We start from the raw sequence: 20,107 nt of genomic DNA, 5'->3' as shown, positions 1-20,107 counted from the left end.
TGGAGGCATACAATGGATGCACGGGTGGTACATATCAGCGAGCGGATAGCACAACGCCTAGCACGCGAGTTCAAGCCCCTGACATTCCAAACCACTATCTGGGGTCCTGGATACATAAGCACGAAGTCGACTACAGGCACCACCAGCCTAGCGCGCGCATGCCACGGCATCACCAGCCGGCAGTGACAGGCCTGCAGGGATCGTACGGTCTACGAGAGCGGCGATGGCATGCAGCGCCGGAAGCTTGATCGGCGCGGCGAACATGTCGTCATATGCTTTCATCTCGACGGGGGTGATCTGCTGATTCGCGCCGACAATCCCGAGGGTGCGGAGAATCTGAACCACAGCCCTTCTGTCCGTAGTGAGGGGCGCGGAGGCCGGAGCGACGACGGTGGCGGAGCGTCCCCTCCTGGGACTGAAGTTGAGAGGGGACCGCCGGCGTTTCCCGGGGGATGGCAGCATCGCATCTAGTTGCTTGGTGGCTGCAGACAAGAAGGCACCCAGCGTCCATGTCTGCCCGGTGGCTACGCAGGGTCGGCGTCTCTGCAGGGTAATCGGCGGCGAGGCGAAGCGCCCTGGCATTGGAGGCTGCGCCCTGTTGCTGACGGGACACGCCCCAGGGTCCGACTGGCATGTAGGCCTCGGCAGGATGGAGATATGGCCGCGGCCGCGGGGCGGATCCACGCCTGGCCCCTGCTGTGGTTGCGCGTCCAAGGACAACACAAACCGAACAACAAGCGAACCATCGGGCGTGGGCATTTCTCCTGCCGTGTGCGCATCTGCAGGTGCAGGCGTGGCCCCAGCGGGCAGGGGATCCTCGGCCAGGGTCCCAGCAACAGCGGCGTCAGCCACCACCCCAGAGGGCTCGATCCCATCGGCATCTGAGGGCGCTGGTGCGGTGACAGCGGTCACGACGGCCGCGGGCCCTGCATCCAGAGAGCTGGCTGGTAGGGACGGGGTGGCGTCAGCTAAGCTGGCGGGGGGGGGGGGGGGGGCGATGCGCATCCCGCCCTCTCCTCGAAGGCGCGCGAAATGAACCGCGGAGGTTGGTCAAGGAGGGTCTTTGGCGGTGCAGCAGCAGCAAAGGAGGAAAGCGGCTAGATTTGCCCCGACCGGGGTGCAGGCGGTGCAGCGGCCGACCTCACGCGCTGCTCGGCGGGGCCCAGGCGCAGCAGGCAACGATCCCGACAGGGCATAGGATCAGCTGCTGCAGAAGTGGGTCCGTCCGTATCTGCCTCGGTCGTGCGCGACGTCGACGCCTCAGCCGCATCATGGCCCCGAGCAGCGAACGGGGGAGCGCCAGCTGTCCCAATGCGAACGGCCGGGCCGTCCTCCACGCATGTGCTCGCCACTTTGCGCGATGGGCCCGCCGTCTGTATCATTAGAAGTACACGAGGATTCCAAAAAAAAATCAAATTATTTTGCAGCCAACACAGCCTTGCCAACAAACAAATTGAAGTTGTTATCTCTTCCACTGTAATTGTATTTTTAGTGCTGGATGCAAATAAAAACAAAGCAATAGCAGGCCAGGTTGTGTGGCCGTGAAGAAAATATGGCCAACATGGTATCCATCTGCAAGCTTGCCTTATAGTTTGGACCTGGCATGTAAGCGAAAGATGTTAAAACAAAATGATGAGATTAAGCAGAGGTGTGAGGCAACGTGGCCACAATAATATACAAGGTACAAACAGGCAGGTAGTTATGAACCAGCGCGATATCTCAGAAGCATGCAAGGAGTTGAGTATGAGTTCGATCAAAACTTTTGTTTCCTTTCTGTATGGAGTATTCTGTACATTTCTACATATATACACCCGCTGGAAAAGATCAGCAATCCTTTAAAAGGTGGAAGCCAATCGCACGGTGCTAGAGTAGCAGTTGTTGAAGAGTATCTATGAGCTAAGAATGTTTAGGAGAGTAACTCTGCTCTGGACCAATCTCCGGAACAGAATTCCTGCTCCAGCCTCAAGATCTCCAACACTGCACTCTAGGACCTGCAACTGCTCCTCCTTGCAAACAACTGAGTTCTTCTTCTGGAATGCCTTGGAGACGAGAGACCATTTTGGCACTGCGATTTGCTTGGACAAGAGGTGTACTGTTGACTCGAGGAGAGAGGTGGTGATCTCCCTAGCCTCTCTCAACAGCCTGACCATCCTGCAGTCCTCTTTGTCGGATGTAACCTTCTTCGCTGCCTTCTTGAAATGTTTCTTCGCCTTCTTCATTAGGCGGGTGTAAGACTGGACCTTGACTTGAACAACGGTGTCATCTCCTTTTCTGGTTGCCACTTGCAGATCTTGGATAATGGCCTTCAATTCGGTGAAGTCCTCATGCATGGCATTGCAGAGATCTAGCAGCTCAAGGGAGCACTCGGTTTCACCTTCCAACATCTTCCTTTGCTGGGAAGAGCAAATTTGGTTGCTAGGAAGGCACATGATCTCTTCAATGGTGCTGTAGATGTCTCCAAGCCTCCTCAAACCATCAGAGATTGTCTCCATGGTGATGGAGGGTGAAGAGATGCTTGCCTCTAGGCTGTGCAGCTCCTCTTCAACCTTGGTGTGAGGCCTAGAAGGCAAACTAACTGATCTAAGATGGCAAGCCATATCTGTTGCTAAGACTCTTTCCTCTGTGTTGAGTACTTGAGGTTTCAAGATATGAGAATGAGAGAGCACCTTTCGGTTTGATGTGTTTAGCCTTCTTCTGGGGCCTATTTATACCGAGGAACTGTATGATACAGCACCATTCGAATGGTAGACACAAGGAATCATGCCAACTCATCTCCACAGTTTTGTATACCAAGTTTGTGAGATCTGGTGCAACATTTGGTATCTTTGCCCATGTGTAGTTCAATTTTTTTAGTGCAGCAGCTATTCTTCCAATGAGATATCACATTGTCATGTTCCATTAATTGTCGACAAGAATCAACCGCATGGTTTGCTCTATTGGTGGATCTTGACATAATTGCGTGTTAAAAATATTTTTATTTTAGTTGCATACGTGTTATGTAGTGCCCAACGCATGTTACCTGCATGGTCAACTTGGAGTGTTGGAGCTGGCTTGCTTTAGCTATGGATAGCAAGATCCACTGCACAAGGATCCTTTGCTTGTTGCTGAGTAACACACATGGCATCTGAATAACATGGCCATCTTGCAGTGACATATGTCAAAACTCGGTTTGAACAGTTTGCTATTAGCTTGTATGACAGCCAGTAATGATGAGTATTTCTGAGTAATTGTATTTTCTGGACCTGTCTTAGTTAAAATGCTCCAAATTCTTTTTCTTTTCTTGAAGTAGCTGTCCAAGCTATTAGCAGCATAAACAGTAAACAAATCCTCTAAAAGGTGGGTGCCAATCACAGTGAACCATAGGCAATGCATCATCGATGTACAAGCTTAGAGCATTCGGAAAAGAAACTCTGCTCTGGATCAATCTCCTCAAGAAAGTCCAAGCACTGCCCTCAAGAACAACGAAACTCCAGTTTCCATAATTGCTCCTTGTTGCATGGAAGTCTTTTCTTGTGGAACTTGTTGGAGACAAGATACCACTTGTTGTAACTCGACATCGCTATTTGCTTCAGTGGCTGTCGTGTGGATGACTGAAGCATTGAAGCAACGACCTCTCTTGCTCCAGCCAGTCAGCTGAAGGAGATTTCTTCTTGATCTTCTTCCACTGTTTTTTGCCATCTTGGTCAGGGGATGAAGGACTGTATCTTGGCCTGAATAGGTGCATCATCTCCTTTTCTGGCAGCCAATGCAATTTCCTGAGTGGTTGTCTTGAGCTTAGAAAAGCTCTCTAGTATGGCCTTGCAGATGTCGATAAGTGCAAGAGAGTGCTCGAGCTCGAGCTCCACAGCTTACCTTTGTTGCTCTGGCAAAGGATAATTTGACTGCATATGACCTCCTCGATGCTATTGTGCTCACGTACACACCTCCTGAAACCATCGGACATTGTTTCAATGGTAGCAGAAGGTGAAGAGAGGTTTGGCTTGAGAGAAAAGAAGTTCTGCTGAGTAGCCATGGCTGGAAATGTATCTGGAAACGGAAGAGAGATTCAGAGAAAAGAAATTTTGCTGCAATGGTGCTTAACCCCTATGGTTTGCCTCTCTATATAAGCACAAGCCATGCAATGGCTGGCATTGTAGACAGCAAGAATCTCGTCGCTGGTTGGGTGCTGCGCCGCTGCCACCCATCTCCATGACAAGCTGATTTTTCTTTTGTATGTCTGATCAGTGTAAGTAGCATCTCCAACTATTCGTCTCTGGTTGAGCGTATGAGCACCTTGTCATGTCTACTATATGGGCAGCAAACTCATCTGCATGAGCAACCACTTTGATGTCAGATCCAGATCGAAATCATGAGATTGGTGAGCTAGTGGAGAGAAAGAGTTAGCTGTTGCCCATTAGTGGTGAAGGAACAGTTGACTTCACCTTTGAGCTCCAACGCAACACGATGTGTTTGTCTGGTGAGGATCACTGGCATGTTTCCACTAGGGCTATTAACTACCTCATGTGATCCTTTGCAACCTAAGGGTGCATTAGGTGCTCCTAATTAGGCCTAACACGTTCTCATGTCTTAAGCTACTGACAGCAAGGAAAGGCGCGGCAGTTTGTTCAATTATTGCTTGTTCTTGTCATACGTGCATGCTCAAATAGTTTGTTAATTGAGAAACCTAATCAAGTAGTTTCCCATCTGCGTATATTCTGGTTGATCAGCAAATTGTGCTGGTTATTATGTAGTGCTAACTCGGCATGCTATTTCTAGGAGAGCAATATCCTTTGTATTACATCCTGTTGAGGTCTTGATGAGCATATCATGCAATTAGCATGACCATCTCATTAACTCACACCAAAGTGTTGCAGGTATAAACTTGAAGAAATAAATACAGATTACTTCCGTGACAGTCATTAGCGAAAATATTCTGAGTGAATTAGCCAGATCACAATTAAAAATAGTATGATCAATCACATCGTAGTTATTTATATGATTTTATCAGCAACGCAAGCTTTATCTCTGAACTGAATAACAATGTAGATATATACCAAAATATTAACTGAGCATACCATGGCCAGCATTTGCAACTAAGAAGGAAATCTGGCTAGTTGATTTATGTGCTAAGTACAGCCATTAATCATGTTGGTTTCGGCCTGGTATGTCCCATGCATGACCAGTGAGATCTACAAAATAAGGATTGCATGCTAACCATGAATCTTAAGGCAGGTATGACGCAACCGGTAACTTTGCAATGTTAACTTGTGAAAAAAACCTGCATGTAGGTCTAACATCATTGACGTTATCATTTACCGCAAAAATGTAACCTGTAAAACAAATCACTTAGTTCCTAACTAACAAGCAAACAAATACTTGATGGATTGACAGCATATGCATTTCATTTTGTCATGCATATCCATTACAAAAACCCAGAGAGATTACATCGATATCACAAAATTTGAAACGGATCAAAATTTGGTTTATCTTTATAACTAATTTCTGTACATTTGTACTGTATACATATGGAAAAACTGCATCAAGATCGGCTAATCCTCAAAAAGGCGGATGCCAATCACAGGGCATAGAGTGACGTGGAGTACCGATGAGCTAAGAATGTTTAGGAGAGAAACTCTATTCTGAATTAATTCCCTGAACAGATGTCCTGCTCCATTCTGAAGATCTCCGATAAGTATGCACATAAACACGCTTTTGATATGTGCCAATAAGCATATAAAGCATCGGTTGTTGTTTGTATACTGAGAATTACTATATGGAAAGGAACACAAACTTTGCGTCCTGGCAAGTTTGGATTAGGTCGTGCCCAAATTATGTTAATCCTGTAGGACAAAAGCAGAGTTGTGGCTCCAGGGTGTACATGTTTGTGCTATTTTTTGGCCTAAATGCATAAATGATACATATGGTGACGATATTATAATTTGAGTACACTAATTTGGACTTTGTTGCATTCTGAAGCAAGAAATATATTCACTTGTAGTGCCAGACTACACAGCCATGTGGTGGTGGTGGAGACGTTGTGACTTTGATCTGGCATGTTTCATGCAAAAGGAGCAAGATCGACTAACCAAGGATATCAAAATAAATTATACTGGGATCGCAAACACATCTTCAAGCATGAAATGGTCGAATGGATCAAAACTTTGGTTTCTCTTTCTATAGTTTCCTGTACATTTATACTAGTGTATACATCTGGGAAAATTGTATGATGATCAGCCATTCCTTAAAAGGCGGATGCCAACCAGAGGGCGTCAAGAGTGACTTGGGAGTATCTACGAGCTAAGAATGTTGAGTAGAGAAACTCGGTTCTGGACTAATTTCTTGAACAGATGTCCTGCTCCACTCTCAAGATCTCCGATACTGCACTCTAGCTCCTGCAATTGCTCCTCCTTGCAGACAACTGCCTTCTTTTTGTGAAATGCCTTGGAAACAAGAGACAGTTTAGGCATTTCAATTTGCTTCGACAAGAAATGGAGTGTGGACTCCAGCAGAGAGACAGATATCTCTCTGGCCTTGGTCAATAGCATAATCATGTTGCAATCTGCAGGAGTCTTTTTCGTGGTCTTCTTGAAATGATTCTTGGCCTTCTTCGCCAAGCGGGTGTAAGATTGGATCTTGGCTCGAGCAGCTACATCATCCCCTTTTCTCAGAGCCACTTGCAGCTCTTGGATGATGGCCTTCATTTCGACGAAGATCTCTTGCATGTTACTGTAGAGGTCCAACAACCCAAGAGAGCATTCCATCTCTCCATCCAACATCTTCCTCTGCTGAGAGGAGCTAACCCTATTGCTTGGTAGGCAAATAATCTCTTCAACACCATTGTAGATGTCCCCAAGCCTCCTCAGACCATCACACATCGTGCCGATGGTGATGGAAGAAGAGATGCTTGCCTCTATGCTCAGCAGTTCTTGCTCGACCTCAGTCTCATTGGCCTGAGGCCTAGAAGGCAAACTTATGGATCTCACGTGGAAAGCCATATCTGATCTGGAAGCTTTTCTATGTATTTTTGTGAAAGAGAGGAGAACAGGAGAACAACTTCTGGTTTGATGTTACCATTCGGCGGAGGCCTATATATACAGAAGAAGTGTATAAGAAGTAGCAGTCCACTGGTAGACATGAGGAATCACGCCATTACATCTCCCAGATGCTGTCTGCTATGGCTTGAGATCTGGCAGCAGCATCTCGATTACAACAGCCAAGTCGTCTCATGTTTAATACATATTTTAGTGTGGCCACTGTCCTAGAGATGAGCCATCCTGTTATCATGTTCCAACAATCAGCAGCAAGAACCAGCAGTGTGGTGAAGTCTGATGGTGGATCATGGTATTATTTCTTGCTCAAGATATTTTTTTAATGGATTGCTAACGGATCATATTTAACTGTAAGCGTGTAATGCTGGCTGCCACCCTGTCGTCTGTTCAGATATTTTCTTTGGTGTAAACTCTTGCTAATCACAAACTGAAGCTTTGTGCGCTGGTGCTGGCATGCTATGGTGATAGAAAACATGATCCACTTGACAAGGATCATGGGTTGGTTACTGGATCAATATTTTATCCCTATTTTCTTTGTTCAAACCACCCACCGTGTGAGTAGCATGATCATTTCATATGAAACCATTGCCGAAATGAGCCTTTGGTGTGTGCCCCTGGACATATACTTGTATTATGATTTTCACACAACCTTTACCCATTAATCATACTTATTGAGTATCAAACATCAGCCGTCTTTATTTTTTTCTGAAGTTGTAAGTAAACAAACCTTCCATGTAAATTTTATTTTTTCTTCTGGCTATTGCTTATGTGACTGGTAAAACAACTACATGCTTAACAATAACATTACCTCCAGAACAGGAAAACACCAGTTGAAATAATCAGAACACATACTCCGAAAGAACCATTCTGTCTGTATCAATTTCCTGGACAGGATCTCCGACGCTCTTTCTAAATCTACAATATTGAATTCTAATGTGCACACTTGCCTGACCAATGCATACTATTGTTCTCTTCCATAATGTCATGGAGACTAGAAGCCACTTCCCTGCACTTGGCATTGCAATTTACTTGGACAAGAGTTGCACGAGGTTTTGTTTAAGTAGCGAGACATCCGTCTTTCTCATTTCTGCAAGTAATCTGACTGTACCATAGTACTCTTTGTAGTCAGATATATATTTCTTCTTAGTTTGCTTCAGATGTTCATGTCGTCAGATATATGTCTTGTGAACTAAATGCAGTTCTTGCATAGTCATCTTCAGCTGAATGCTTTCTTGTACGGCACTGCACAGATCAAAAAACAACATGACCATCTCACGCTGTGTAGATTGTTAGCAAAGAGAGCCTTGGCTCAGTGGTTGGGCATGCGGTTGTGCAGCCTAACAACCCGAGTGATGCACAGGGGTTTTCCCCCATTTATTGAGGATCAAGTTTGGTGTGTGGTGGAACTACTCATCAAGAAATATCTTGATACTCATTTCAAAAAAATTCTGAAGACCATGTTTATCTTGGTATTCGTACTAATATGGCTGTATGCATCCCTAGTTGGTGCAGAGGCCGGGAAGTAAAATTCTCCCCATTTAAAGGATTTACAAGTTATACTAACTAAACCGCTCGCGTCGCCTCCAGGGGGCGACTCGGGCGCCCTAGCCGCCGCCGCCCTCGACCTCCCTCCTCCCCTGCTTCCCCGCCGCCGTCGGACAGCGGACAGCGGGCCTTCCTCCCTTCTTCACGAGGGGATCCTCTGGCTGAAATGCGACGGTGCCCCTGGACGTACGACATGGAGGCGGAGTTGGCACGCTCGGGCAGCGGCCCGATGGGATCCCGACGGCGCTGCGGGTGCTGGCATCGACGGATCTGGGGTTCACAATCCCAGATCGGTCCTCCTTGGACTCGGGCGCCGTCCGACGGCCCTAAGCGTTGACTGTCCTCCTTCACAGATGTGATTGGGGGTAGCAGGAGGCGTTGGCGTGCTGCTGGATCTGAACAAGGTGGTGGCGCCATCCCCTTCGTCAGGGATGACGGCCAGGTGGTGGGTCCTTGTGGCGGCGGATCTTGGGATCCCGCTTCCGAGGACGTCGCAGGATGTGGTGGCCCGTGCAGGAGAGATGGGTTCTTCGAACAGATCTGGGTGAGAGCTTGCTTTTGGCTACTGCCAAGGCCGACGATGGCGGCGTTGTCTACGTCGTTCCCTTCCTGAAGGCATCGTCGAGGAGTAGTTCAAGGCCACTCTCTGCTACCTCCGGGGGAAACCCTAGATCAGTAGATCGGATGACGGCGACGCTCTGGTGTCGTTTCCCTTTTGGGGGCGTCATTCATGGAGGTACACACAACCTACGGTGGAGCGGCATTCCCTGTGACACATCGACGTCGTGGAGTCTCGGCGGCGAGGCGCAGCAAAGTCTCGGCGACGGATGCGTGATGATGAGCGCACGTAGGGAGGAGGCGCTGTCTGGCGCCGTGGGGGCATCGACGGCAGGCCTTGCAAGGTCGATGCGTCAGTAACTGTTCTGAAGATGGATTGATGGAAAGCGGCGGCGACGACCTATGAGGGTGCGTTGGACCGGTTTGTGCCCCTGACCCGGTATGTGGCTCGGTCGGGGCCTCCGGCTTTAGATGTTAGGCTAGGTGAGAGGTCTGGGTATGTGGCTCACACTTTATGCACCCCTTCATCATTGGATAGGAGTAGCGACAGATGTTGCCAAGAGGGGACTTCAGACATATTGATGTATTACTTTGTAAGATCTTTGTGAATAAATAATAAAGTGGCTGTATGCATCTTCCAGATGCAGAGGCCGGGGGTCATCCTCCTTTTCTAAAAAAAAATGCTGAGTAGATTGTTGCAGAAAGTGAAGAGCCAGCCATGTTTTAGCTGCATAGCTGATCTTCGATCCTGATTTTATCAGTGAGATGTTCTTCAGCTCCCACTTTAGACGGGAAGTCATTCTTGGAGCGGAAAAGAGGCTGGTTAGCGAACCAGCTCCTTTGTAGGTCCCTCTCTACTTATAACAGATAATCTGCCTGGAGACAAGATGAATCTTGTGGATCATGCACAAGACAAGCTGATGCTCTCTTGTTTACTTTTTGTTGTCATGTCTCACGTATAGGCAGCAAAATTCCATTCAGTTCGTGCAGCATAGCTGGCTTGCAAGGTATCTGAAACACTTGGCATCTCATTTGAATTTTTTAATGTGATGCATAGCCAGATCTCGAGAGAAGCCATGTGCTCTGTAGAAAAAATTAGCGCATTACGCGCACCTACATTGAGTCATTGAGCTTATCCTTTGACACGTTGCACATGCTGCAATAATCTTGAAATAGATATATTTAGTACCCTGTAGATGAATAAATAGGTTCAATTTAGGCTAAATAGATGAATAAATAGTTGGATTTAATTCTATGCATGCTGTCAGTCTGGTTGATGTTCGTGGGCCAAGCGAGGATTGGTTTTGATATTAGCTGATGGGTCAGCATAATTCTTGGTTCCGTAACCAGCATACGCCTGGCATGCCATCAGATCGTCACTAGCTCCGTAACTTGAGATGGATTTGATATTTTTCGGCATGAATTTCAGTGCTGTACACCATGACATGTTTGGTATGGAGGGAGGTTGTGTATACTGCCAGACTGCGCAACTGGTGGTGGGGGGAATCTTAGTAGTTAATTGATAATTGTGGTAATCACATCCTTAGCCCTTGTAGCTTTGACCTGGCATAAATAATGTACAAGGAGCTAGCAAGATCCACTAAGTGAGGTCGATATCAAAAGAAAGTATAGGGGGAACATTAGACATGAAATAGATCAAAACTTTGCCTTTTCTCTCTGTAATATTCTGTACATTTGTACTGTATATGGTATACATACTGGAAAACTGTATCAAGATTGGCTAATCCTCAAAAAGGCGGATGCCAATCACAGTTCACAAAGAATGATGTGGAGTATCTATGAGCTAAGAATGTTTAGGAGGGAAACTCTGCTCTGGACTAATTTCCTGAACAGATGTCCTGCTCCATTCTCAAGATCTCCAATGCTGCACTCCAGCTCCTGCAATTCTTCCTCCTCACAAACAACTGGCTTCTTCGTCTTGTGAAATGCCTTGGAGATAAGAGACTGTTTGCGCATTTGAATTTGCTTTGACAAGAGGAGGACTGTGGATTCCAGCAGAGAGATAGAGACCTCTCTAGCCTTGGTCAATAGCATGACCATCCTGCAACCTTCAGAAGTAGCCTTCTTCGCGGTCTTCTTGAAATGTTTCTTGGCCTTCTTTGTCAAGAGAGTGTAAGACTGGATCTTGGCTTGAGAAGTTGCTTCATCTCCTTTTCTTAGTGCCACTTGCAGCTCTTGGATAATGGCTTTCATCTCGACGAAGATCTCTTGCATGGTGCTGCAGAGATCTAGTAGCTGGAGAGAACCTTCCATTTCTCCATCCAACACCTTCCTCTCCTGGGCGGAGCAAACTTGGTTGCTTGGTAGGCCAATGATTTCTTCAACGCCATTGTAGATGTTTCCAAGCCTCATAAGACCCTCGCACATTGTGCCGATGGTAATGGAGGAAGAGATGCTTGCCTCTAGGCTCAGCAGCTCTTGTTGGACTTCCGTCTCACTGATGTGAGGCCTAGAAGGCAAACTTATCGATCTTAGGTGGAAAGCCATATCTGATCTTGAGGCTTTTCTCCGTATTGTGGGTGAAGAAAGGAGCTGAAGAAAGAGTGCCTTTTGGTTTGATGCGTCTACCATTCTGCTGAGCCCTATATATACACAGAAGTATACAACCAGGAGTATTTGATTTCTAGACATGAAGAATCGTGCCATTTCATCTCCCAGATGCTGTCCCCTATAGCTCGAGATCTGGCAGCAGCATATAGATACAAACGCCAAAGTCGTCTCATGTTCAGTACATCTCTTAGTGCGTTCGTTGTCCCCGAGATGAGCCGTCAATTATCATGTTCCAGCAATTGGCAGCAAGAACCAGCCGTGTGGTGCCGTGTGTATGGTGGATCTTTGCATAATTGCATGCTCAAGCCATTATTTAATTTAATCATGTCATATCATTGGTGAGAACTCATGCTAACCACAGGTTGCAGCCTTGTGGGTTGAAGCTGTCATGCTTAGGTGATGGAAAACAAGATGGGTCGGAGCGTCCATGCATGCCCATTTTTTTTCATTCAGTTTGGGGTACCATGGCTATTTTCATATCACACCATAACATAAATGAGGTTCGGATGTGTGCCTCTGGTCACCATATTGTTTTTATACTTCCTGTACAATCTTATACTCTTGTTTATCAATACTAAATGATCCTCAAACATCTATGACACCTTTTTTGGTGTAGTTGTAAATAAGCAGGCCTCAGTTTTATTTTTTCATTGATATGCATCTGTACTTTTGTAAACTAAAATATGTTTGTATGATTAGCAAATCCTTTAAAAGGATGACTCCAGTCATTAGTTTCAGAGATGGGTACCTAGAAGGCTAGAAGCTTGGTATACTTTGAAGAGTAACATACTTTCAAGAACAATTTCTGAACAGACTCTCCTATGCTCTCTAATGTGCGCAGTTGCTTCACCTGTACTGTGTGTACATTTGTTCTCTTCTGCAATATCATGGAGACTAGAAACCACCCATTTGTACTCGGCATTACAATTTTCTTGGGCAGGAGCTGCATACAATTTGGTTGAAGTAGCGAGACGGTCCCGTGCTCCTGTAAGTTATCCAATCACTCTGTAGTCCTCCTTGTCATCAGTTATCTATCTTCCCAACTTGCTTCAGATGTTGCATAATCATGTCCACTCTTGAGAACCAAGTGCAGATCTTGAACATTCATGCTTCAACTCACTGGTTTTTCCATGCTCAGAGCACTAGCACCTTTGTACGTGGAGACTCTTGGAAAAGCTGGCCTAGCTGCTAGACAACCCATTATCTCATAATGCAGATGTAAGTGTATCCGCTTGATGCTGCATTTTGAGTCAATAAAGACGCCCTTTATCGAAAAATGCAAATGTAAGTATTTCCAACTGTCCTTAGTCAATCTCGCACCGATGGTCGCAGAAACTGAAGATGAGGCAGCCGTGTTTGGCTTCGCGGCCGTTATTTGACCCCAATTTCACCGGCAGATGTTTGTCGACTCAAGATTCTAGATGGCTAGCCATGCTTGGAAGCTAGAGCATTCCTCCGTTGTCTTGATGGAGCTGGAAGAGAAGAAGTGGTGACTGGTGAGAGAACCAAAGAAACTCCCATGTAGGCTCCTCTCTACTTATAACAAAAACAATCTGTTGATGCCCTCGTTTACTTTCTGTAGCCATGTCTTGAGTATTGGCGGCAAGATTTGATTCCCCTCGTGCAGCATCACTGGCTGGTGAGGTGTCCAAAACATTTGGCATCTCATCTGAATTTTAGAATACGGGTATAATGCACATCGACATCTTGGAAGGAAGCCATGTGCTATGCAGAGTTTTTTTTACTACACACGCGCATCCAGTTCAGCTAATCGCTGTGCTATGTTACAACTTATTGCAGCAATAATATTCAAATAGTACAGTGGGAGTTACTTAATGAATGGATAAAATATATTTTTTGGTATAAATCGACAATAAACAGTTCGATTTGATTTTGTGCGCTTGCTGTCAATGGTTGCAATTCCTCGACCGGGCCAAGATGTGCTTTTATATGAGCCGATGCATCAAGGCCTATGAGTTGGACCAGTGCGTAAGCCAGACCTATACACAAAATCGAGAAATTTCTCAAAGAAATGGAAAAAAAATGTAAAAAAAGAGAAGACATTGATGATTGAAGCAGCAGAGTGGCAACCCAAGTGCCGCGGTGGCTCTCCGTGGTTCCTCCATGAGGCCTCGAACTGCACTCTCTTACAAGTTGTCCCGATTGCTGTTCTATGTGCAGCGTACAGCTATCATATTAGCTTTCAAAACATCAATTGTTAGTATTTTTTTGCACTAGGGCATATTTGCACTAGTAAATATAGCTCAAATTAATGTTAATATTATATTGTCCCCAAGCACAAGCAGAAGTTGAGATGTTTTTGGAATATTTTGGGTACTATGACATGTTTAAACAATATGGAGCTTGAGCATCTTTAAGTTTCAGTTCAAAAGTTTGGAAATTGTTGCACATATCCATCCTAAAACTATAAATACTTTAATTGCTGTGCCAAACTGTACAGCCATGTGGTGGTGGTGGGTAACCTTAGTAATTATATTTATTTTTCTGCTAATGACAACCTTAGGCACCGCTTCTTTGACCTGACACACAAGGAACATGATCCACTATCCAATGACATCGAAAGGAAGTATGTAGAGATCACACGACATGAAATAGATCAAAACTTCACTTTTTCTTTCTATAAGTTTCTGTACATTTGTACTGTATACATATGGCAAAATGGTATGAAGACCGGCTAATCCTCAAAAAGGCGGATGCCAATCACAGGGTGTAGAATGACTTGGAGTATCTATGAGCTAAGAATGTTCAGGAGAGAAACTCTGATCTGGACTAATTTCCTGAACAGATGCCCCGCCCCATTCTCGAGATCTCCAATACTACACTCTAACTCCTGCAATTGCTCGTCCTGGCAGACGACTGCCTTTTTCTTGTGAAATGCCTTCGAGACAAGAGACTGTTTTGGCATTCCGATTTCCTTTGACAAGAGATGGACTGTGTACTCCAGAAGAGACACAGAAATCTCTCTAGCCTTGGTCAATAGCATGGCCATCTTGCAACCCGCGGACGCGACATTAGCCTTCTTCGTGCTCTTCTTGAAATGTTTCTTGGCCGTCTTCACCAAACGAACGTAAGACTGGATCTTGGCTTGAGCAGTTGCATCATCACCTTTTCTTAGAGCCACTTGTAGCTCTTGGATGATGGCCTTCATCTCGACAAAGATCTCTTGCATGGTGTTGCAGAGATCTAGCAGCTCGAGAGAGCCTTCCATCTGTGAATCCAACATCTTGCCAACCTGTTTGCTTGGTAGGCCAATAATATCTTCAACACCATTGTAGATGTCTCCGAGCCTCCTCAGACCGTCACACATGGTGCCGATGGTGGTGGTGGAAGAAGAGATGCTCGCCTCTAGGCTCAGCAACTCTTGCTCGACTTCGGTCTCGTTGGCCTGAGGCTTTGATGGTAAACTTATCGATCTTAGGTGGAAGGCCATTTCTGATCTTGGAGCTTTTCTCTGTATTGTGGTTGAAGAGAGGGGAACGAAAGAGCGACTTTTGGTTTGATGTGTCTACCGTTCTTCTGATGCCTATTTATACCAAATGGGCATACCAAATGTGTTTGACTATTAGACACAAAGAATCATGCCATTTCATTTGCAAGATGCTGTCTGCCATGGATCGAGATCTGGCAGAAGCATAGCGATATTACAGCAAAGTTGTCTCATGTTTAGTGCATATATTTTAGTGTGTCCGCTGTCCTCAAGACGATGCAGCATATTATCGTCAGAAATTGGCAGCAAGAAGCAGCGGTGTGATTGTGGTCCGGTGTTGTTGCATCCTCAAGCCATTATTTAGTGGATGCCAACGCAACATCTAGCTGTGAGCGTGCCATTCTGGCTACTGCCGTGTTCTCAATTTAAGCAGGTTTGTTCTTTGGTGGGAAGTGTTGCTAATCACTAATTGAATGGTCATGCTTTGGAGCTCACATGTTTAGGCAGCGGAAGACAAGATCCACTGGACAAGGATCATGGGTTTGCAATTGGTTCAACGTTTTATCCCCCGTTTTCTTTCAGATTGAGCTACCTACGGTGTGAGATGCATCACCATTTTATAATCGAAATGCCACGTCAACGATTTTTTGATGTGCTTATCATCATCACTTTTGCTTACGCAATCGTGTTTTTAGTCATACGAATTGAATCTCAGACACGAACTATCTTTATTTTTGGTGAATTTTTTCGAGAAAACGCAGAGACGTGCGTTTCTTTGTATTGAAAAGAGGGAAAGTCAGTCTCAGAGGAGACGGTTACAACAAATTACAAGTAGCTCAATGGACATCCCAGGATGGGGGCAAGACTACCCTAAGCCCCTTGTCCCCAGCTCTAGCCCAACATCTCATCTCATCTTTGATCGCATCCGCGAGCTCAGAGAGCGACGGAGTGGCATGATCAAATACACACACATTCCTATGTTTTCAGATCATCCATGGAACTAGCAGTGTGGTGGACCTCAGCGCCTTGCGGAGTGATGGTGGTGTTGCATCTCTTGCCCTAATCCACCAGTCCTGAATGGAGATATCCTGCTCCGGCGTGGGGGCTGGTAAGCGCAGCCAGGAAAAGGCCTCGTGCCAGGCTTGCCGCGCGAAGGGACATGCCAGTAGCAGGTGGTGAATGGTCGCTGGCTCTTGGTGAATTTTTATATGAGCAAACCTTAATCCTACTGAACCACTCCTTTTTTGAGTCTATTGCTCCTGTGGCATGCAAAATCAACTATCTGCTCGAAAATGGGACATAGAAGAATATCACCCATGCATCCTTAGATGTTGAAGCTGAGATCGTAAAGGTGAAAAATTCTTGGTTTTTATGATGGAGATCTTTGTTAAGCTTCATGCACTAGCCAACGCAACAAAAAGTCCGAACTGATGGAAAGGGCTAGGCAATCCACATATAGTGTAACACCCCCTCTCACGTGTGACGAGGAAGACAAGTCAACACATGCAACCGGAAGAGAGCGACGGCACGCGAAGCTCACGTATGACTCAAGAAGCCTCTACGTGAACACAAAGGGGGGCTACCAGCAATTTCTAGAAATTGCGAAAGCCAGGACTTGAACTCAAGACTTTAGCTCTGATACCATGTTAAGCTTCATGCATTAGCCAAGGCAACCAAAAGTCCGAACTGATGGAAAGGGCTAGGCAATCCACATATAGTGTAACAATCTTCACTTCTCTATACGACTAAATTCGTTTGAACGGGGCAGTGGTAACCTTGAAAGGTGGACACCAATCAGGTAGATTCATAGAAGGGTATCTAGAAGGTAGAAGCTTTCTTCCTCGTTTACTTGGACACGAGCTGCAATTTTGGTTCAAAAGTATTTCCCTCCTTCACTCTTGCAGGTAACTGGTCACTCTATTTATTATTCTTTCAAACCAGAATTCTGAAGTACTTGTCTTCTTAATTTTCTTCAGATAGCTTACTCCGGTAAGTAACCTCACCACTCTGTAGTCCTCCTTGTCATCAGTTATCTATCTTCTTGTCAGCGTGCTTCAGATGATGTTGCATAATGCATGTTCACTCTTTAGAACTAAGCGCAGCTCCTGATCACTCATGTTTCAACTCACTGCTTTCTTCCATGCAACTGCAGACATCGGGCAACATCACACAGCATCATCGCCTTTGTATGTGGAGACTGGAAAGCTGGCCTAGCTGCTAGACAACCCCATGATCTCATAATGCAGATGTACGTATTTCCAACCGACCTCAGATAATATCGTGTTGCGTCGATGGTTGAAGACACTGAAGCGACATCCATGTTTAGGTCCGGCGGCCATTCTTCTACCCTGATTTCATCGGCCAAATGTTTGCCGACACCGACTCTAGATGGGTAGTCTAGCACTCTAGCCATGCTTGGAATGGAAGCGAAAGCATCCTGCATTGTCTTGGTGGAGCTGGAAGAGAAGAAGTGGTGACTTGTGAGAACCAGAGAAACTCCTATGTAGGTTCCTCCCGACTTATAACAAAAACAATTCACGACAAGAAGAATCTTGTGGATCATGGGCAAGACAAGCCGATCCTTTCTTGTTTACTTTCTGTAGCCATGTCTAAAGTATTGGCGACAGGATTTGATTCCACTCGTGCAGCACGGCTGGTTGGTAAGGTATCCGTAACATTTGGCATCTCATTTGAGTTTTATAATATGATGCATATCAAGATCATGAAAAGGAGCCAGGTGTTGTGCAATTTCTTTTGCTGCACACGCGCATCCAGTTCAGCTTATCGCTGTTGCTATGTTATAGCTGCTTGCAGCAATATTATTCAAAATCAATAAGTAAATAGTTGGATTCGATTTTGTGTGTGTGGGTGGGTGGGGTGGGTGGGGTGGGGGGTGGGGGGGGGGGGGATGACAAGATCAGTAAATAAATAGTTGGATTCGATTTTGTGCACGCATGCTATCACTATGACCGTGAGGAGCCTTCGTGCAGCACGATAAATCTGTTGCGGTCACGGGTTTGAGTCTTGGAAACAATCCTCCCAAAAGGGTGATAGATATCTATCATTTCCATTTGTTCACACTGTAAGCTGCATTCTCTGGTTCCTAGTCCCAGTGTTGTGATTTTCTTTGATAAAGAATATGTTTATCTCCAGTGTTTTGTTCTATCTCTTTTTTTTCGAAGGGTCGCAGCGGTTTTACAGTCTATGCGATCTAAACCGAACAGTACAGGAGCAAACCTCAAAAGTAGAACAATCAACGGCTAAACAAGACCGGTTATCAAATCGGCTAATTTCCAGGAGAGAATACCCTCCTGGATAGATTGGAAGACTTGGGCAGCCGAGGGAACTTTGTTGTCAAAAATCCGGGCGTTGCGCTCCTTCCAAAGCTTCCAGTGCACCAGAATAACCGCCGTGTGAAAGTTCCTTCTAGCATTCTTGTGCACCTTCTCCCTGGCCCACAGCCACCACTCCTCGGTAGAGCCGAAGGCCGAGCCTGGGATAGGGAAGTCCACACTTGACCAAGCCTTGAGCCTGTAAAACGTAGGGTTTGGGAAACTGCATCTTACCTCATACGCAGGTGGCCTATCTCATATATATAAAGGAGTACACAAAACGTGTACAATATAATATACAAGAGCTATGTATAAATACAGTCTAACACCCTCCCTGAATCTTAACTATGCCCCAAGGTACAAAGTATGTTAAGATTGCGCCTACACCCTACAAACTGAGGTTGTGGTAGAGGCTTCATGAAGATGTCGACAAGTTGATCTTTTGAGGAGATGAACTTGATGTGGAGTAGCTTTTGTGCAACACGTTTCCATACAAAGCGATAGTCAACTTCAATGTGTTTTGTTCGAGCATGAAACACCGGATTAGATGACACATAGGTGGCACCGATGTTATCACACCAAAGAACAGACGACTGAGCTTGAGGAACTCCCAACTCTCTCAATAAGGACTGTACCCATATGATCTCAGCCGTAGCATTCGCAATCTCTCAATAAGGACTGTACCCATATGATCTCAGCAGTAGCATTCGCAACTGCTTTGTACTCAGCTTCGGTGCCACTTCTAGACATTGTAGCTTGTCTACGAGCAGTCCAAGCGATCAGATTAGGACCAAAGAAGACAACATGCCCCCCATGGATCGCCTGCCATCTGGATTACCAGCCGAGTCTGCATGAGAGAACGCCGAAAGCTCCGCGGACGGTGATGGCTGAAGAAGCAAACCATATGAGGCAGTAAGGCAAACGTAGCGTAGAATGCGCTTGACTGCTGTCCAATGAGAAGTCCGAGGAGCATGAAGGAACTGACACACACAATTGACTGCATAGGAGATGTCAGGCCGAGTGATAGTGAGATACTGCAGGCCACCAACAACACTATGATACTCAGTTGCATTATCGGACGCAAGAGGATCTCTAACAAACGCGGACAAACGATCAGTGGCAGACATGGGAGTTGTAGCATGTTTGCACTTCAGCATACCTGCCCGTCGCAACAAGACCAAAGAGTACTTGTGCTGTGAGAGCCTCAAGTCAACGGAGGAGCGAGAAACTTCCAGCCCAAGGAAGTAATGCAAAGTGCCTAAATCTTTGACCGCAAAGTCACCACTCAACGCAGAGATCAGATGATTAGCAGCAACATCGGAGGAGCTAATGAGGATAATGTCATCAACGTAGACCACTAGATACATTGTCACCTTAGGCCGATGCAGTAGAAAGAGCAATGTGTCAGTGGTGGATGGAACAAAACCAAGTGCCCGAAGAACGGAGCCAAGCCTGGCATGCCATGCACGAGGAGCCTGCTTCAGCCCATAGAGCGCCTTGACCAGGCGGCACAACTAATGAGGGCGAGCAGGATCAACAAATCCCGGGGGTTGGCGCATGTGAAAAGGACGTGGATGTCGCCTAGAGGGGGGGGTGAATAGGCGCTTTAAAATAGTTAAGGTTTA

The 20,107-nt window shown here is 45.9% G+C and overlaps 4 protein-coding genes and 2 long non-coding RNA genes across 7 annotated transcripts; 2 read left to right on the top strand and 4 right to left on the bottom strand.

Annotated features, from left to right (window-relative positions):
• Positions 1-1,744: 1,744 nt before the first annotated feature.
• Positions 1,745-5,947, bottom strand: LOC123411844. 2 transcript variants are annotated; one of them, XM_045104801.1, is made up of 2 exons: positions 3,853-5,947; positions 1,745-3,755 (listed from the first exon to the last, which is right to left on the bottom strand). In XM_045104801.1, exon 2 carries the CDS (start codon positions 2,595-2,597, stop codon positions 1,890-1,892), a length of 708 nt encoding a protein of 235 aa, XP_044960736.1. In that variant the 5' UTR covers positions 2,598-3,755; positions 3,853-5,947; the 3' UTR covers positions 1,745-1,889. The 2 variants fall into 2 exon arrangements, with proteins under 2 accessions (XP_044960736.1, XP_044960737.1); XM_045104802.1 differs by having other exon boundaries at positions 1,745-3,735.
• Positions 5,948-6,128: 181 nt separating this feature from the next.
• On the bottom strand, positions 6,129-9,572 carry LOC123411845. Its single transcript, XM_045104803.1, has one exon. The coding sequence runs from the start codon at positions 6,972-6,974 to the stop codon at positions 6,270-6,272; it is 705 nt and encodes a 234-aa protein (XP_044960738.1). The 5' UTR covers positions 6,975-9,572; the 3' UTR covers positions 6,129-6,269.
• Positions 9,573-10,774: 1,202 nt separating this feature from the next.
• LOC123411843 lies at positions 10,775-12,057 on the bottom strand. The gene has a single exon (XM_045104799.1). It carries the CDS (start codon positions 11,796-11,798, stop codon positions 10,929-10,931), a length of 870 nt encoding a protein of 289 aa, XP_044960734.1. The 5' UTR covers positions 11,799-12,057; the 3' UTR covers positions 10,775-10,928.
• A 151-nt stretch (positions 12,058-12,208) lies between these two features.
• LOC123411847 lies at positions 12,209-13,538 on the top strand. The gene is made up of 3 exons (XR_006613339.1): positions 12,209-12,689; positions 12,841-12,920; positions 13,035-13,538. It is a non-coding gene; the product is annotated as an uncharacterized LOC123411847 (long non-coding RNA).
• A 777-nt stretch (positions 13,539-14,315) lies between these two features.
• On the bottom strand, positions 14,316-15,238 carry LOC123411846. Its single transcript, XM_045104804.1, has one exon. The coding sequence runs from the start codon at positions 15,151-15,153 to the stop codon at positions 14,452-14,454; it is 702 nt and encodes a 233-aa protein (XP_044960739.1). The 5' UTR covers positions 15,154-15,238; the 3' UTR covers positions 14,316-14,451.
• Positions 15,239-16,816: 1,578 nt separating this feature from the next.
• LOC123411848 lies at positions 16,817-17,879 on the top strand. The gene is made up of 3 exons (XR_006613340.1): positions 16,817-17,139; positions 17,303-17,398; positions 17,477-17,879. It is a non-coding gene; the product is annotated as an uncharacterized LOC123411848 (long non-coding RNA).
• The last annotated feature ends 2,228 nt before the right edge of the window (positions 17,880-20,107 follow it).

Source organism: Hordeum vulgare, chromosome 7H (genome assembly GCF_904849725.1).
Source record: "Hordeum vulgare subsp. vulgare chromosome 7H, MorexV3_pseudomolecules_assembly, whole genome shotgun sequence".
Classification (NCBI taxonomy): Eukaryota; Viridiplantae; Streptophyta; class Magnoliopsida; order Poales; family Poaceae; genus Hordeum; species Hordeum vulgare.
Note: the sequence above shows the minus strand (reverse complement) of the source record. Positions and strands in the feature narration are given on the sequence as shown.

Coding starts and splice junctions, on each gene's coding strand:
- LOC123411844 (XM_045104801.1), bottom strand. CDS start 2,597: ATGGCTTGCCATCTTAGATCAGTTAGTTTGCCTTCTAGGCCTCACACC.
- LOC123411845 (XM_045104803.1), bottom strand. CDS start 6,974: ATGGCTTTCCACGTGAGATCCATAAGTTTGCCTTCTAGGCCTCAGGCC.
- LOC123411843 (XM_045104799.1), bottom strand. CDS start 11,798: ATGGCACGATTCTTCATGTCTAGAAATCAAATACTCCTGGTTGTATAC.
- LOC123411846 (XM_045104804.1), bottom strand. CDS start 15,153: ATGGCCTTCCACCTAAGATCGATAAGTTTACCATCAAAGCCTCAGGCC.